A 19,052-nucleotide genomic window follows, 5' to 3' on the forward strand; every position below is an offset into this window, starting at 1 on the left:
CAATCAACTGCATGCATTTAATGTGCACAACAGTGCTTTTTCTTTACCCAATTCTTTGTTTTGCATCTGTGTTTTTGTGATTTGAACTGAAGATGCTTTTTCATGTGCAGGGATTACAGGCGTGTGCCACTGTGCCTGACTTGCCTGATGCCCATACCCATGGAGGTAGCGTGGTAACCCTAACAATGTGTCTGTCACCAGCAGAGCTTCCTTGTCACTTATGCCTCCCCTCCCCTCATTCCCTCTAGACCTTGGCATCCTCTTTGTGTCATTCTAAATGAGTTTTCAGGCTTTAAAGTTGTATGTAAGTGGCACCATAGACTATGCGCTCCTTTTCTGACTGGCTTCTCTGGCTTGGAATGGCTGCTCTGAGCTTTATCCCCGATGATTTGTGAGTCGGTGGCTGACTCTGTCTTCTTGCTGAGTAGCAACCACCGTGTAATATGCCACTGTTCATCCTCTCACCTGTTGGTAGACCTTTGGGTCATCTCCAGTTCTTAGCTCTTGCTCTTGGCCCCCCTAAAACACACCTTTCGAGATGGTGGTTCCAGGTTTGGGGATGAAGGGGGGCGCATTTACTGGGAGTGATGGCTTCCCTTTTAGAGGCCCAACCTCCACTTTTTAGACCAAAAGAAGTAAAACAGCACATTGCCTGCTGAATTGGTGGTAATATTCTTTTCAGTAATTCCTTATTTCTCAGCATCTGTCTTGTTCTCTGTTATCATTTGTCTGAGTTTGCATCAGTCAGACATTGTATTGCTGCAACAGAGTGCCTGGTGTGAGCAGCCTGGAAGCAGGATTCGCAAGGCTCATAGCTTCAGAGGTTCAGCCCGTGGCTGCCTGGCCCTGCTCCCTTAGGTAGAACAGCACAATAGAAGTGTGTGCAGAACCATCTGATGGACAGGAAACGGATAGAGAGGGAGTGACAGAGGACCAGTACAGCCTTCAAATCCCCTCTTGTTGCCTTGGGATCGACTTCCTTCCAGGAGGTTCGACTTCCCGAAGTTTCTCCCATCTCACCAAATGACACCACCATCCAGAGAGCAAGCGTGCAACACCTGGGCCAGTGTTGAACTCACATTCAAACCACAATGGAATTCAATATTTAAGAATTCTTGTGGGCAAGCAAAACACTGAGACATGGGGGGAACCATTGGATACCTGAGCATAAGGATAAAACTTTTTAAAAGAATGGACTGGGCATGGATTCTACACTTCTGGGCAAAGCCGAGGCTCAGCAGAACTTAGACACAGGCCAGAAAGCTCACCTAGACATAGCTGGTGGCCCTGAAACAGGAGTCTGATCTGGCTGTGTTCCTAGTGTGGCTTCCGAGAAACGACAGGTCTAGGTCACTACAGAGGACTGATTATGATTTGTAATATCCACATACTCCACTATGTGGGGACATTGATTGTCTTATCAGAATCTTTTAGGGACCACAAGGGGTTAACTGGGGCCTACCTCTGGGCTCTGAACACTGTAGTGGCAGTGGGGTATGGTTGAACCAAAGGTGCTGACTAAGCATTTCACAGGCATGCTGGAGCCCCGTTTCCCCATACAACCTGGTTCTGTAAAACTCATACCTTTACAGCATACAACGTCCTTGTGTGACCTACCTTGGGGGTGTTGGAATGTGGCGGCCGGCTCATCAGCAGGCCTTTTCCGAGGGAGGGGTGAGCCTGGCCAAAGTGAGAGCCACTGGGTGTCCGGGAAGGGTGCACACACCTGCAAGGCAACCCAACACTTGCTAAGCAAGGGCTTGTCCTCCTTGCTGTAGCTCCTCATATCCTGTTCCTGATTCTTAGACTGTCACTCTTTTTTTTTTAAACTTCACGGACAAGCATGCAGGGGGAAAAATGATCTAACATGCCTATGAGTTGAAAAAATGAATACTGACCTCCCCTCTCCAGCCACTGTTCTGTCAAATTATTTAACTGAAAACCATAGAAACTTAGCTTTGGGCACATAGGGGATGTTTTGCATGATGCTGGCATTTCAGCAATCGTGTCTCCAAGCACATTTGGGCCCAAGCTCTGCCATCTGAGGAACACATTCCAGTGTCCACATGCCTTGTAAAAAAAAAAAAAAAATACTAATGCAAAGATGAGAGAAGACCCGTCTGTGGAATTCACCAACACCCTGCTTATTTACGTAATGGATGGCACGTAGTTTGAAGGGGGAGTCAGAGAGACAGCTGGCCTGGCAGACATTTACAAAAGCAAAAACAAGCAGACCCAGAGACCCAGTGTTACTATCCAGAAAATCTGCCTCCCTCCCTTGCTGAGGGTGACGCAGCGAGAAGCAGTTGGTTGAACATTCTTTCAGCCGTCATTCCTTGAGGAGATGACATACCTTAGCTTTTCTATGGTGGTTTTCTTATGTGTGAACAGCAGCCGCATCAGGGTCTTCCTTTTGAGATACACCACAAATCCAGCGGCGAGCAGACACAGGATGCTCACCAGGATTCCTACAGTCAAGCCCTGGTTATCTGAAACAAAACACATTTGGCTCAGGGGAGGAGGCCGGCCCAATAAAATACGGAAGACATCGCACTGTGACATTTATGGCCGAGCGAGCTCTAAAGGAACAAACAGAACCAGAGCACGTAAATCCCTGAACGATGTCCTAATAAATTAGTCTCTCTTCAAAGGTCGAGTCTGAGCTCTGGTCTATGCCACCATTATTCATCTGTGACAGCTGTGGAACTTGCTAATGCAGGGACATGGTCTGGTAGGTGGGACCCTGGCTGGACCACACAGAGTCCCCCAGGCATAACCACAGCACAGTAAAACGTGGAGCTACACAGAGTACCAGGGGACCATCCTATCAGGATCGGGGGCTCCCCAAAGGTCATCTGTGACCTCTCCCACATATCCTTGATTCTAGGCTCCTTTCACACTTCAGTCTGAGCTTACTTTTATTCTTCATTCATTTACTTATTCTTGAATCAGACTTCATTCTGAGGCATCTCAGAGAGTGAAAAAAGAAAAAATGAAGTTACCCCTGGATTTGGTTTTAATCTGTTAGAGACAATACTGCCTATGGGGGCAAGCTCCTTTTTGTTGGGAGAATGCTGTGAGAATTCTTTGTGACATTTAACCTGTGGGGCTGAGGCTGGCCTGTAGCTCAGCTGGTAGAGTGTATGCAGAAAGCTCTGGGTTTGATCCCCAGAACCCCATAAGCCAGATGTGGTGGTATACACACCTATGACCCTAGCATTTGGGAGGTGGAGGCAGGAGGATTAGAAGCTCTAGGCTATCCTTGGCTACATAGCAAATTTGAAGTTAGTTTGAAATTAAAAACAAACATTGTTTTCTCCTTTTGTAATTTGATGCCTTTTTATTTAGCACATGTGGGAAGGAAGACACATAACCCATCAAGCTACCTTAAGTCTTAAAGTGATCCAGTCAAAGTCCTGCCAGGCCCTAAATGGTACCTAGGCACCTCAGGGTTGCCTGTTGCCATAAATAGCCATCTACTGAACTGTCTAAGCCAGTGTCCCAGGTAGTATCATGACTTCACTGTCCAATCTGTAGCCTGAGAGCTGCCCTCAGTGACTGTCATCTGTCCTGTCCGACCCTGACCCCAAGCCTTGGCACAGGCAAGTCTCTGTGTTTGAAGTTTCTCTACTCCATAGATCTCTTTTCTGAGACAGGGTCTAATAGAGCCCAGGATGACTTGTAGTTTGCTAGGTAGCCTAGGATAGCCTTGAACTCCTGATTCTCCTGCCTCCACCTCCCCACTGCTAGGATGACAGGTGTGTCCTACTGGGGATTAAATTTAGCCAGTAGTTCTCAACCTTCCTAATACTGCACCCCCTTAATATAGTTCTCCATGTTGTGGTGACCCCCAACCATAAAATTATTTTCATTGCTTCATAACTACAATTTTGCTACTGTTATGAATCATAAATATCTGATCTGCAGATGTTCTTAGGTGACCCCCGTAAAAAAGGTCATTCAACCCCAAAGGGTCATGACCCACAGGTTGAGAACCACTGAGCTAGGGCCACGTTCATCCTAGGTAAGCACCCTGTTGACTAAGCTCCAACCTTAGCCCTACCAGGGGTCTTCTTATCTCTGCTCCCCGCTTCCTCCAAGCATGCACTACCATGTTCAACTTCTTATGTGGGTTCTGTGGATCCACACTCAAGTGGGAATCACTTTACCAACTGAGCCATCTCTGGTGGTAACTATTCTCTTTATTAAGAGGTAGCTGTCGTATTTTTGTTGTTCTTGCTTGTGCCCCCCCCCATGTGTGTGTATGTGTGTGTGCGCTATCACTCTCAGAGATTTAAAATGCACTGGGGTGGCAGCACACAGAAGCTACACTTTACAAAGTCCTTTGATATGACAGTGACATCCATACACACTCAGCAGTTCACCGTGGACATTGCCCAAGCTGAGAAAAGTGTCCCAGGGAGAGAAAATGGCCAATGCAATGGCTCAGCTGCACTGAGGGGGATCCGGGGCCAAAGGAAAGGCCAGGGGAGAGCAAGAGCATTTAGCACTGAGAGCTGTGGGCTGGGACAGAGGCACGTGGGAGTCCTCACCATGGGGAAGCCTGCCCAGCATCCCCAGCCTCCAGCAGTGTAGCATCCACCCTCAGCGATGCCAGAGTCCCACTCACCAGCTTGCCGGATGGGTCCACTGTCTGTGCTTCCTCCAAAGCCAAACTTGTCACAGAAGGGAGGGGCCCAGTGGGCCTCACAGTGGCAGTTCTTCCTGTTGTTACACACCTTTCGGGTAGAAGTGGAGAAAAACATCCATAAGGGGCAGGGTTGGGACACACAAGACAAGGGTGCTCTGCCAGATCCCCTCAGCAATACACATAGACTCAGTAAACGCCAAGCCTGGGAGCCTCAGCCCCAGAGAGCACCTCACCAGTGAACTGGAGCCTGAGGCGGGGAGGTGAGAGCAGTACAAGCTGCCTGTGCTCAGGAGCTGCTGCTGAGAGCCGGGTCCCCTTTCCTGTGTCTGCCCTTCTCTGTGGTAAGGAGGAACCCACGTAGGCACCCAGAATCAGACTACTGTGGCATAAACCTGTCTCCTCTGGGAGGTTCAGGGAGAACCCCAGCAGTCTGGGGTGGGGAAGAGGCCTCGGTTAGGTCTCTTATTTTCTGATGTCCATGGAAGGATGCAAGGGTCTGCCAACATTCCTGTGAGTCTACTTTTATCCCCAAATGCCTGTCCTTTCTTTCAGCCCCATTCATTACCTGGCTCCCTGTCACTATACATGATAGGCAAAGACAACAGAATTCTTCCTTGTGAAGCAGATGGCAGGAGAGGGTCCTTTTGCCCTCGTTGTTCCTGGATAATGCACTCTAATGGGAGAGCAGAGTTCCAGTAGGAGGACCAGGAGTCTCTGCATCTCCTTGCCATGGGCCACTCACCGTGGTTCTTCTGCTTGGATTCACTGTTGATGTTTACATAACTCACCAGACTGGACATAAACCAACTGATTTTGAGAGTGAAGAATAGAAAATTTTCTTTCTTTTTAAAAATTTTTTTGAGACAGGGTCTCATTCATCTTAGGTTAGCCTTGAATTAGTTATGTGGGCAAGAATGGCTTTGAATTTCTAATTCTCCTGCCTCCACCTTTTGAGTGCTGAGAGATTATAGGTGTGCCCCACCATGCCCACTTTATGAGGTAGTTGAGATTGAACACAGAGCTTTGTGCATGTTAGGTAAACACTCTACCAACTGAACTACATCTCCAGCTGCAGCAGTCTGTATGTCTGGTCTTATGAAAAGTAGGCTAAGCTGTAGGAGCATTGGATAAAGGCCCACCTGACAGAGTAGGAGGGCAGGACAGGGTAGGGTGACTGGGTCGAGCTGCCCAGATCAAGGACTGTGAGCCCAGACGGCTGTCTGGTATCTGTACTTCCTTTCCACGTAAACACTGTAAATCATAGGTGACGTATTTCTGGGTGGCTTGTTGTATGGACGTCAGTGGAACTAGCAAACCAACTAGAGGGCCCTGCATAAAAAAAACGCTAGAGCTTCTGGGTGGTGGTGGCACACACCTTTAATCCCAGCACTCGAGAGACAGAGGCAGGCGGATCTCTGTGAGTTGAAGGCCAGCCTGGTCTATTAAGTGTGTTCCAGGACAGCCAGGGCTACACAGAGAAACCAAAACCAAAAACCAAAAACCCACCAAAACAAAACCCATTGGGGTCAAATATATGCCTGAATATTTGAAGGCAAACAAAACATTTGCAGCCTGTGTCTTGCTTGTGATGGCTCCCTGCTCTACTTGGCTTCTGTGAAGGATCCAATCTCTGGTCCAGTTGCTTCATCTGTGAGGCCAAGAGTCAACAAGGCTGTGAGAAGCAGGGATGCGCTTTCTAGGACACTCCTATTAATCAGGGCTCCGTCTTCTGTAGACCACCTCTGACCAGTGGGTTACAGATTTCTCTCTAATGGTTGTAAGGGATGAATGGATTAACCCAGTTCTTTCGTTTTAGTGATGAGGCCAAGGCTCACACGGCAGTTATGTATCCACCGTAACCGGGACTGGTCAAGAGCAAGTGGGACAGGACAGCTCTCTAGTGTCAGTGGTACATCCCGCATACATGGCAAAGATGCTGAGGAGGCTGGCAAACCGCCCATGAGACTCGTACCCTGCCTCGTGTGGTCTTTGCTGGAGGCAGGAAACTGCAGTCCAGATTCCCTACTTGGAGGTACTGGTAGTGAGCCTGGTCTCATCATAGAGGGATTGGGGCCAAGTGACTTGTTACCAAATGTCTTAGTTTCTTTTCTGCTTTTGTAATAACATACCCTGGGAAAAAATAAACTTAAAGAAAAGGGTTTATTTTGACTCCCAGTTCTGAGTCCACTATGGTAGTCATGGTGATAGGAGCTGAAACAAGTGGTTACATTACATTCATAGTCAAGAATTTGAGAGCTATGAATTCTGTGTTCAGCTCAGTTCCTCCTTTTTATATAGTCCAGGATCCCAGCCCAGGGAATGATGCTACCCACACTGGGCAGGTCTTTCCACCTCAACCTAGTCAAGATAATCTTCCACAGGCATGCCCAGAGATCCATCTTCCAGGTGACTCTAGATTTCACAAAGTTCACAATTGAGATTAATTATCAGACTAAGTCATAGCTAACTATTCCAAAAAATACGGGCCTTGGCTTGCCAACATGTACCCATAGATACCAGAGAGGTCTCTGTCCTACTTTCTCTGAGCCAGTAAGGTTACTATGGACATACCCTCACTACCACATTGGCCTTGACCTCATCACTGAAACAAAAGGGCCAGGCTTGTTCACCCATCGCCATTAGAAAGAAATCTATAATCCAGTGAACACAGGAAGAGATTCCATTTGATACTGAGTCAGCTGAATACAGCATCAACTCGTCTGTCTGAGGCGGCCCAGTGATCTCTCATGGGTACAGCATGGTGGTGATTTTGCAAAGGCCTCCATAATCCCAAGTGTCTAGATCGTCTAAAAACTACAATTTAAAGTATGGTTTCTATAGAAAAAGCTTCAGGAGAACAAATGAGCCACTGGCACAACTAATCAAGATTAATATAATCCCACTGGGAAAAAAAATTAACTGCTTCAGGAAAAATAAATTACGTTTTAAACAATTAGAGTACGTTTCTTCCCTAAAGCGTCTCAGAACTCAGCAGCGTGTGGTAGTCAAAACCCATGGCAAGGGCATTCAAGAGCACATGGTTGGTAGATCTGATGTCCTCATTTTCATCCCTTTTGCAAGTATCTTGGTTGAGACATATTTGGGCTGTTGGGAGCAAGAGGGAGAGCCCTGCTTGAAATGCTAATGTGAGCCCTTCATGAAGCAAGGTTAGCTTCGAAATTACTTTGAAGATGACAAAATTCTTTCTTTATATCACAGAATGTTAATTCAAAAGATAATTACCTCTCAATCTGATTTTCTTTGTTAAATGAAAGTGACATTTCTCCTGCTACGTAAAGGTCAGAGACAGTTAACGCCTCTGGAAGAAAATGTTGAGGAGGTACTCACTGGCTCTTGTGGTTTTTAAGAAGCTGTGGATAGTAGGGGCTGGAGAGATGGCTCAGTGGTTAAGAGCACTTGATGCTCTTATAGAGGGCCTGGGTTCCTAGCATCTACATGGTGGCTCACAATCATCTGTAACTCTAGTTCCAGGAAATCTGACCCACTCTTTAGCTTCTGTGGGTACCAGCACGTACGTGTGTGTACACACACACACACACGCACACACACATGCATTTGCAAAATATTCATGCACATAAAATAAACAGATGAGAAAAACGAAATGCTATTAGCTTGCTGTGTGCTGACTGAGTGAAGACTAATCCTACTTACCCCTCGGCCATGGCACTGCATTGCACACTTGTCAACTCCGAAGACGCTGATATTCTGACACCGACGATTGAGGCAGATCTGTAGGAGACACACAGCACACGCCTCAGTATCTCTGCTCCCCTCCCTTACACAGGTGCATGAAAAAGAGAAAGCAGGGCTTGTGAGATGGCTCTGTTGTTGTGTAAACCTAAGGACCCGAGTTCAATCCCCGAAGTCCATGTAAGAGCAAAAACAAAAAACAAAAACCAAGCATTGTCATGTGTGTTGGAGAAAGGTGGATCTCTGGAGCTTGCTGGTCAGCCATCCTAACCTATCAGCCCTGGGTTCCTGTGAGAGACCCTGTCTCAAAAAAACAAGGTGGATGTCACCAGACAAATGAGACCAGAGGTTGACCTCTGACTTCCATAGGTCACAGACAAACATGTCCACATGTTTGCACACCCTCCATACATAACATGAAAGAAAAAGCAAGGAAAACTTGGAGAAGGCTCCCATTTTAGTGAGCATGGATGGAGCATAACAACTTGTATTGTTTGCCTCAGACAAGACTACCGGGGTCTGACTGGATGGACACTTTGTTCAATGTGAACAGTATTGATTGAGTTCTTTTCTGTTTAACAGCATTTAAGATGGTTTTAGTGGAAATGAGAAATTATAACTGATTTTCTCATGAGTTTTGTTTAGGGCTTTGTGGGTCACTAGTGACACAAAGCATCCACAGGACTGCTCCCCGGGGTCCTGTTTGTCTACTCACTGCAGAGGCTCCTAATTGCAGAATGGCCTTGGCTGGTTGGAAGTGGCTGCCTTTTTCAGCAGTGCTCAGCACCTTTCTCTCCTGCAACTTTACAGATTGGTGGAGAGAAAGGAAGAAGAGTTCAAGGTTTAGAAGACAGAGCGGATTCACCAAGCAGAACCTTCCTGTGGGCAGGTGGCCATCTCCCGCTAACAGTTCACAGAGGGCAGAGTGAGTGCCCTTAAGAGAAAACAGTAGTAGGAGTCAGTGGAGGAGAAGTCGGGCTCAGTGTTCCTGGGTAAACCCCAGGGGCTGGGAGATGATTCTGCCAGTCAAGTGCTTGCCCTGAAACCAGGAGGGCTTGAGTTAGAGCCCTGAACCGGCATAAACACCAGGGTATGGTGGTGTGTGCTTGTGACCTCACAGCTGGGGACGGGCAAACAGGAGGATCCTTGGGGCTCACTGGCCAGCCAGTCCGGCCTACTTGGCAAGTTCCAGGTAGGTGAGAAAAAAAAAAAAAAAAGGTAGGCAGCTCAGGAGGATCCACATGCAAGGCTGGTGTCCACATGGATGTGCACACACATGTATCCTCACACATACACATGCAAGGAAAAAGAAGCGTCAAGGAAGGGCATTGAACACAGAACCGTTCCGCCAGGAGTGCCCTGCGTAGTCACGATCTCATTGGTAAGGTTCACATGCAGCAGTGTTCCTGGGTTTCGAGTGTGTTGGGCTATAGTAGCCCAGGCTTCTCAGAACATAGTTTATAAAATGGGTGTTGTAATGTCAAGGCCTGAACAGAAGCTAATGTGCCTGGGGGATCAGAAGGGTGTGGAATCTTCCTCAAAGGAAGTGTCTAGGGCTGGAAGGATGATGACTCAGCAGTTGGGAGCACCAGCTGCTCTTCCGGAGAACCCAGGTTTGATTCCCAGCACCCACATGGCTGTTTATAACTGTCTATAACTCTAGCCCTAGGGATCTGATGCCTTCTTTTGGCTTCCGTGGGCACCAGGCATGTACGTGGTGCATACATGCAAGCAAAACACTCATACACATAAAAAATAATTTTAAAAAAGAAGCGTGTCTGTGGCTCAGGGCATGTGGGGACATGTGTAGAGGACATTTCTGCCTCCAGGATTTTGTGAGGGGAACCCTGGGTTCTGCCCTTTCTTCACCATGACCTTTGAGAATGATTTCATGACCATGGGAAAAATGGGTTCTGAAAATGTGAGATGATTTATCATGTTTTCTTGAAATAATTAATTTGCTATCATTTAATCTGATGGAAAATTGGATGAAAAGACAAACAAAAGCAAAACGGAGACTGGGAGAGAGCTCAGTCTGTAGAGGATGTGCTGTGTGAGCATGTGACCTGTATCAAAAAAAAAAAAAAAAAGAGAGAAACAGAAAGAAAAAAGATAGCTGAGGAACGTAGTTAAGAACTCCCTTGGTACACACACATGCGCACGCACACACCTTGCACACATGTAGACTCACATGCTCACCCATGTACACACACACATTATACACAAGTATACACATATACATGTAAATCCACCCACACTCATATCTGCACACATGCCCATATATGAACCAGTGTGGCAGAACACAAAAATCCTAGTATCTTCCTTTAAAAATTCTGGTCTTGTTTTTAACTCTCAAAACATCCCAGCCTTCCTCCTCTTTGTTCTTCCAAAGGATCCATGTCCATCGTCTCTCAGCTGCTTCCCTCTCCTGCGCTCCTCCTTCCTTGTTCATCTCTCAGCTGCTCTCCTCTCCTGCGCTCCTCCTCCCCTGTCCATCTCTCAGCTGCTCCCCTCTCCTGCGCTCCTCCTCCCCTGTCCATCTCTCAGCTGCTCCCCTCCCCTCTGCTGCTCCTTTCTCATCCATCTCTCAGCTGCTCCCCTCTCCTGCGCTCCTCCTCCCCTGCCATCTCTCAGCTGCTCCCCTCCCCTCTGCTGCTCCTTCCTCATCCATCTCTCAGCTGCTCCCCTCTCCTGCGCTCCTCCTCCCCTGCCATTTCTCAGCTGCTCCCCTCTCCTGCGCTCCTCCTTCCTTGTTCATCTCTCAGCTGCTCCCCTCTCCTGTGCCCCTCCACCTTTCTCTATAGTCTCTGAGGATACAGCTGACTTTCCATTCTGCCCAGGTGAGAACAGGCCCCAACAGCTTTAGCACTTCCCCAAAGCAAGGCGCTCCACTGTCCACTGCTGTGTCTCTTTCTGAGGTGACATCCTAGCAGGAAGCCCCCACTGAAGCCCAGGGTGAAAAAAATATCTTATGCTAAAGGAAGCCCATGTCTCCCCATCCGTGTCTCAGTGGTCAGACTGGGACCTCAGCTTGACTGACTGTTTGGATTCCAGAGACTATCTTCTGAGAAGATTTAGGAAAATCAGCTGGCCTCACCCCCCAGTTCCTAAGCAGGCTCTTCCGGTGAGCTGTGTTCCAGACTTACGTTAGGACGCAAATGAGAACTGGGCTCTTACTTTTCCTTCCGCACACTTGGTTCCTGAAAGCACAAGCCCTGGGTCTGGCATGTCATCGCCCAAGTACACATGGGTCCCCCGGCACAGAATCCGACCTCCTTCCTGCTGTGGGATATTTGTTTCTATGGAAACTGCATTGGTACCAATGACTGGTCGGCTGGCACCACCTTGACACTGGATTTTTCCACACTTGGCATCTCTGGAAGAGTAAGAACACACAAGCTCAGAAGAGGGGCAGTGTGGAGCGGCCTCTGCCATGTGGACAGGCTCAGTGCCACCGCGGCAGGGTGTGTGGCCTCATACCTCATCTCACACTTGACGAAGGCACTCTTGGAGTCTTTGCCACAGTTGCCATAAGGATCTCCTGCAGAGTTGACTCTCTCAAAGCAGATGCCAGGGGCTGGTTTAGCACCTGGAACAGAAGCACAGTGGCACCTTCCTCATGGCTACTTCCGGGTTCCTCTGAACAGCACTGGGCTTTGGAGTTAAGGGGGGCGGGGGGGGGGGGTAGCCCGTGTTTAGAGAAGTGGCACAGGGCACCCAGCTGGCTCAGGAGTTGGCTGCTGCAAACCTAGAGGACCTACAGTTGGCATCCTTTCCTGGCCCAGCCCAGGGAAAGCCCACTCATTTTTTTCTGTGTTGTGTTGTAGGCTTAGATTCGGGACCCAAGGCATGTGCAGACTCTCAAGAGATTAGGCTGGACTGTGCAATCGGATCTGGTCAGGAGCAGGAAGGAGTCGGCTGGCTGGCTGCAGACAAGGGGAAGCTTCTCTCTGTAGCAACATCCCACACAATTCCGGTGAAGAAAAGACAAGCTAGGCAGGCTCAGGGGAGTAGTGATGGCTAATGTGTGGGGGTGGGGTGGGGTGGGGTGGGGTGGGGTGGGGGTGGGTGGGGGGAGCGAGAGGAGGAAGAGTGAGAGGGATGCAGAAATCTTTTGTTTTCCATCCTAGAAAGCTCCAGGAGTAAGCACTGTCCTCAGTGAATGGTCATTTCTGCGGGAGATTGTTCTCACAGACCATAGCCTTGTCAGACCCGATTGTCACTGTGCACAGCAGGATATGCCATGGTGTGTGTGGGGGAGGGTGGTAACAGGAGCCAGAGAACCCAGGAAGTGGCCAAAACCCACCTCTACTTGTCAGGGAAAGGGAACCTATGGTTGAGGGCTGCAGGGTCAAAGCTTGGAGGGCTCTTATATGTCAGCCACAAGGGTATCTGTTGGTAACAACGAGGCAGTCAGGAGAATAGGGCAGACCAAACCATGCCTGGCCACGTGGTCTTGGCTTGATTTCCCACCCAGATCTGGTTTGGATATTTCCTTTCACAGCACTTTCAATGACTAGGAGGTGACTTCCCAAAGTCCAGACCTGCCCCATGTCCTTCTCTGCTCCCAACTCCAGGGAGTCTCCGTTGGCATTCAAAGGTGACAAGGCAATCTAGATCCCAATCAGACTTGGTCCCTGGCCAGGGCTCCCTTCCTCCTCTGCAGTGATGCTCATTGTTCTCCAACCTGTGCTGGTCCCTTATCAGTGACCAGCAGACTGGCCACCTCATTCAATAGCAAAAGCACACAACTCTCCACGACTACCTTCTTTCCATGTGATATGTGCCGTGTCTGCCCCCGACCTCTGTACTAGCCACCCCACTCCAGACCTTCTGCCTCCTCTTTGGTGGTTTGTTTTGAGACAGGGTTTCACTATGTAGGTCTGAATGTCCTGGAACTCATTATGTAGACCGGACTACCTTTGAACTCACAGAGATCCACCTGCCTCTGCCTCCTGAGTGCTGATATTAAAGGCACGAGCCACCACACCTGGTATATCCCCTTTCTTTATTCCTAGTAAGCATTTTTAGACAGGCCTCCTGGAGCTCCCAGCTAAGGTATACCAGCCCCAATCAGAACTAATGTTACAGAAAAAGACCACTGGGTTTCTGCAGCGACACCTTCCTTTTCCACCACAGACTCTCCTCTCCTTCACTCGAGTCTGTGTCCACCAGCCCTTTTCTGAAGCACAGCTTGATGGATCATGATGTGGCTGCTCCCTGCTTCCCTCTGATCCTGACCATTAGGGTGACACCCCCATAGAGTCTGTGCGTGCTCAGAGGAATTTCCTTCCAACTGGAAGACACTGCAGAGAGGCACCAGATAGTTTTAAGCTTTTTGTTGACTCTCCTCATCCAAGAAAAGAAAAAAAAAAAAAGCCCCCAAAGATGACTTTTAGAGAAGGGGCTGGAGAGATGGCTGGAGTTGGTAAAGTGCTTCCCAGGACCCGAGTTCAGATCCCCGACAGACATCCTTTTACAAACCCAGGCATGCGCCTATGATCTCAGTGCTGAGGAGGCAGAGACAAGAGGGTTCCTAGAGCCTGCTGGCCAGTCAGTCTAGCTGAGTCCGTGAATTCCAGGTTTAGCGAGAGGTCCTCTTAGAAAATAAAGATTGGGGATGACACTAGATATCTTGCCCACATGCACAGAAACATGTATATAAACACACAAACACGCCACCCCCCACAAACCGACTTGTGAGGAGATGTCAGTTTCTAAGATAACATGTTACATGAAATTTGGCCAATAAAATTTTCTCCACAGCAGTTTGAACATAGAGGGTTCTGGGGTTAACTATGTTTCTCTACCAGGAAGTGTTGAAGGAGGAGGAGACTCTAGGTCACAGTCTGCTGCTGACTCGGGCCCAGCCAGGACAGACGTGTCTCTGTCAATGACCTTAGCAATGACTTGTGATAAGGCAAAGGAACCGATGTGGAAGGGAGTGAGGCCATGCCTTCCTCTACTACTGTAACTGGGAGACAGGATAGAGCCAGCTGACCATGGCACAGACGAGGCCTATAGTACACCCTGTATCCGTTCTGTGTTCCTGTCTGTGGAGAGTACAACATGATGTTTTACCTTCCCCATCTTCCAGCAGTCATGGACTGGCAGTTCCCATCAATACCCCAAAACTGCTCTTTTAACTGGATGATGGGGGAGGTCCAGGAAGGCAGGAGGGAACGAACAGAGCTCTGTGTGAAATGTTGGTCCTCATCTAATTGCCTAACGTTTCCTACTGTAGATAGTCTTAGGGGTGTGAGGAGATACCCCTTGCAAGAAACAGATATTTCAAGGCTAAAGATTAAGTTTAATCAAACTTATAATGATGCAGACAGTTGAAACTTAGTCCAGTTCTCATGCCTCATCTGACCACCTCCAACTTTAGACGGTAGGATGATGCCATGAAGGACTCTGGGCTGCTTTCTGGGACCAATTTTCTCCCAGCTAGAGCTCATGGGCACTTCTTAGTACTGTCCCAACTCCCTCCCCATGTAGCTCACCAGCCACACCCTTCTATGGAGAAACCAACCCCTCTATCTAGGAGAGCCAGGGCAGAGGGCTTTCCCCTGATGATCTCAAGCAAAATCTGCTTTATTAATGAGTTGTAGTGCAGAAGATGTGAGACTGTTTGATGGCTGTGCCTAGTATGTCTACTCTACGCCTGCTTCCAGGACCAGTATATTCTTCTTATAGAAAGCCCATTTTACATGGTCAGGGATAGCTGACTTTTGCATGCAATGCCGGAGGGATGGACATTAAGACTTCCTCTGGCCAGAGCAGTCTATCTCACAGGTCACATGATAGGGTCCATGTTGGTCTATACTAATCGGCGTGTTTTATGGATCTAGGGCTGCTGGGTCCCTCAGGGCCTTCTTCTGTTTCTCCCTTCCCATGGAGCTGGCTGGGCATGATCCTTGCTCCTTTTCTTCTTTTTCTCATGAATCTTCCTTGTATTTACCATATATATTGCCTGCTGACTGCAAACAGCAGGGTATTCATGAAGAAATGAGCACAAGGTCATTGGGCCAGCCTCCCATCTCCAACACTCCCCGAGGTAGCCATTTGTACTCTGCCAATGGAGCCCCCAGGGCCGTGGACACATCTCCCCAGTGTTCTGTTCTGCAGCTGTGGGTTTTCACGGACTCCCTGGCATCAAATAAAATGCTGCTGTGCTGCCCTGTGTAAGTTGCATGAAGGCAGAGGCTTTGCTTTTGGGAAAGATAAATTGCTGTTCTCTCAGAGATGAAGGCCAAGTCTAAAAACTCAGAAGCAGGGGTGCGGGGAGGAGGGGATTCGAAATGGGATGCATTTTGACATTCAAAGGACCCATCATCAAGAGAAATGGATAAAAAGGAACCCAAAACACAGATGGTTTTCTGAGTTGACACTCAGCCTCTCACTGAGTCCATGAGGACAGTGACATGCTAGTGTTCGGCATGGCTTTTGTATGTAAGCTGCCAGCTGGTGCTTGTCTTTGAGGTAGAATGGTGAAGAATTTGAAAAGTCTAAGTTTTGGTTGTCCACTTGTTTGCAAGATATAGCAGAGGCAGAGATGCAGGCTCAAAGTTGTCGCACTTAAAAATTCTGGGCTGCATATCTTCACCAAGGTGAGAGACCGTACGTCTATCTCTCGGACAGAATGGCAACAGTTTTCTTATCGCTCCAGCGCTACATCAATTAAAGCCTTTGAGTTCTTAATAACGGAACACTCAGTGCTTGGCCACTAGCAGGAGATAAAACAGCCTTTTGGAGGGAGTCTTGACACTACTCTGCATTTTAATCACCAGCTTTGGCTTCGAGCGCTGCAGCTCACACTTGTAACCGCGTCTGGAAGTTCTCAATGTCATGATGTCCTTTGAAAAGGAAGTGAAGATGACAGCATCTTGAAGGAAGCCCCAGGTTTACTCATTCTGAGCCCCTCTCTCCTTGAGATGATCTTCATCTGCAAACACACTGCTCTAGTTCAGGCCAGTCAGCAGACTCTCTTTGTCACTTAAACCCACAGACAAAGGCATTGACAAAAGCCGGTGGCATCTGCCCTTCCCTTCTCTCCACGTTGGCCTTTGCCTTTATCAGGAAATGAAGTTCAAGTGAACAGATTCTGTCACTTCCTTCTTACATGACGGGACAAGGTTTTCCTGGTTCCCTAACAATATGCCTCTTGGCAAAATATCTTTTCTTCCCCTCCGTAACCATCAGTTACAGTAGGCGATCAGTCCACACAAGGCCCTGAGTGGGTTTCAAGTAAACCGAGCTCGTTTAAACCAGCCTTGTAGATAAACGCTGGATATTTATCAGCCCATAAAACTTCTCTGGTCAGCTAACATGGCATAAATCAGGAGAATCTGGTGAGTGATAAGGTCTATAATAACAACATGTTTGGGGACCCCTCCGAGGGAAGGCAGTGACTTGGCGTGTGACGATCGGGTCACATACCTATGATGTTAATAGTCAAATAATGGTCTCCATCGCTAGGATAGTGGTCCTGGCCAAGCAACATTGCTGAAGGTAAATCTGCAGCCTGAGGAAACACCCCAGCTGTATTTGAGCAGGAGTAAAGGTCATGCCATGCCAACGGAGAATCGTCCTGAATATTAAGACTGACCCGGGAGAAGAAACTCAATCTCATTGGAACTGCAGATAACATTTATGTCTGGGATACCGACATCTAAAATCTTGAGACATCGAGCTAGGGAGACAGGCAGCTCAGTGGGAAAAGCGTTTGCTGTGCAAGCATGGGGACCTGAGTTCAGATCTCCAGTCCCCATGTAAAAACAAAACAAAACAAAACACAACACAACAAACAAACAAACAAACAAATAAAACAAACAAACAAAAAAACCTGAGCCCTGCAGAACATGCCTGTGATCCCAGCAATGAAAAGTAGAGACAGGAGGATCCCTGGAACTCACTGGCTGCCAGACTAGCCATATCAGTGTGTGGGTTCTTGAGAGAGACTGTCTCAGAAAATAATTGAGGATGACATTTGATGTCAACTTCTGGTCTCAGCTTGCACACACAAACCATGAGATGCAGTAGAAAATCAGGTAGGAAAAGAAAATTGCCTCAGATAACAGGAAGATCTATAATAATAATAATAATAATAATAATAATAATAATAATAATAATAATAATAATAATACAAGTAAATGAACAAACCCCACAGAAGGTATTCTGAAAGTTTGTCACACTACCACTTAAGAGTTGCAGGCACATGTTTTGAATTTTCTATGGCCTTATTTACAGGGAGCCTTGGAAGCAGCAGTATTTTATTGAAATCTAATGCTGGACTGAGAAAAGCTCATCTCAAAAGGGAACAGTTAGCTGGAAGGAAGAGCTTCATCCGGTCAGCTTTGGGTAGCCAGCTCTGAGGCATGAGTAACGGATATCCTGGATGCAACTGGAAAATTTGATGTGACTTAACAACTTGGCCAGGTCACTGGATATGAATGCTGTAGCCATCCCAGCAATGACTCGAGAAGTTTTAGAGCTCCGAGTGACCCCCTTCCTTGGAGGTCTTCGATGACCCTTACATAACACGGTCTAGATCTGGGCTCTTGCTGCTGAGTGGGGAGATGAGACACCGCAAACACATCCTGGACAAAGGCTTCCTTCCTGAATCATGGAAAGTTCATTTGAACCAACCACTTCAGCACTATAATGCTCTCAGTCCAGCACATCTGGCTGGTCAGGCCCCCAGCCCAGGAAGTCACCTCTGCTCCTGGGGCCATATCCCACCCAGGGCAGGGTAAGGACTTAGTGATAGTGGAGGGTGGGACAGAGGGAGGGTGGGACAGAGGGAGTCACATCCTGAGCAAAGCATGCAGGGACTAGGAAGTGCATTCCTCTGGCACAAGCAGACTCTTGAGTCAGCATCTCCTGCCCAGCAGGACGTCAGCAAATACTTAACAAGTGAGAGAATGAATGACAGATGAGGATCTCCGCTGCTGTCCAAGTCACAGCTCTATACAAAGAGAACTCTCTTCACTTCCTGCCTTGGCCCTGCCACCCCTGTGTGCCCTCTATCCAATCCTGGATGCTGGAAATACTACTTCTTCCAGGTGATTACTGCAGGGCAGTTTCTCTCAGATTCCTCCAACCTGGCTGCTCTCTACCCTGGTCTCTCCTGTCTCCACCACATCGTGACCACTGTCCTGTGCTCTCAGAGCCCTTTCTACAAACCCCCAAGACTTGAGTATCTCTTGAGAACACACATTGCATTGACTGAGTTTAGATTTACCAGGTGCTGAGCACTGGGGCTATCCTTCATGCACTCTACTACACAGAACAGAGTATGGGCTACATTAGAGGATGCTACATGCACGGGGTAGGCAAGCTACTAATTCACTCTGCAGCTGAGCTACAAGAAAGTCCAGGGGTTTTCTGAAGGAATGTCGAGTGCTTCCACATCAGTGTTCAGCGCCAGTCCATCCTCTCGGGTCTGGACCCTGTCAGTGTGTTACCTTACATGACCAAAGGGACGTGGCAGACATGATTAATGTAGAGATCTTGAGATGGGGAGTTGTAGAGATGGAGACCTGGGTGAGCCTAATGTAATCATCTGAGCACTTGCAAGGGAAACAGGAGGGTCAGAAGACTACAGAAGCAGAGGCCAGAGAAGATGGACAGACAACCTCTATACTGCTGGCCTTGAAGGAGGAAGGGCTGAGGGTCAAGAACACGGGCA

The 19,052-nt window shown here is 48.1% G+C and overlaps 1 protein-coding gene across 1 annotated transcript in view; it reads right to left on the reverse strand.

Moving 5' to 3' along the window:
• Adam12 (ADAM metallopeptidase domain 12) overlaps positions 1 to 19,052 on the reverse strand; it is a 317,008-nt gene that overhangs the window by 18,318 nt on the left and 279,638 nt on the right. Inside the window, exons 15-20 of the mRNA XM_042285092.2 lie at positions 11,843 to 11,951; positions 11,540 to 11,738; positions 8,324 to 8,401; positions 4,631 to 4,739; positions 2,354 to 2,489; positions 1,618 to 1,726 (exon numbers count right to left, since the gene is read on the reverse strand). Of these exons, the coding sequence (XP_042141026.2) occupies positions 1,618 to 1,726; positions 2,354 to 2,489; positions 4,631 to 4,739; positions 8,324 to 8,401; positions 11,540 to 11,738; positions 11,843 to 11,951 (740 nt within the window). The remainder of the gene's footprint in view (positions 1 to 1,617; positions 1,727 to 2,353; positions 2,490 to 4,630; positions 4,740 to 8,323; positions 8,402 to 11,539; positions 11,739 to 11,842; positions 11,952 to 19,052) is intronic.

Source organism: Peromyscus maniculatus, chromosome 1 (assembly GCF_049852395.1).
Source record: "Peromyscus maniculatus bairdii isolate BWxNUB_F1_BW_parent chromosome 1, HU_Pman_BW_mat_3.1, whole genome shotgun sequence".
Classification (NCBI taxonomy): domain Eukaryota; kingdom Metazoa; phylum Chordata; class Mammalia; order Rodentia; family Cricetidae; genus Peromyscus; species Peromyscus maniculatus.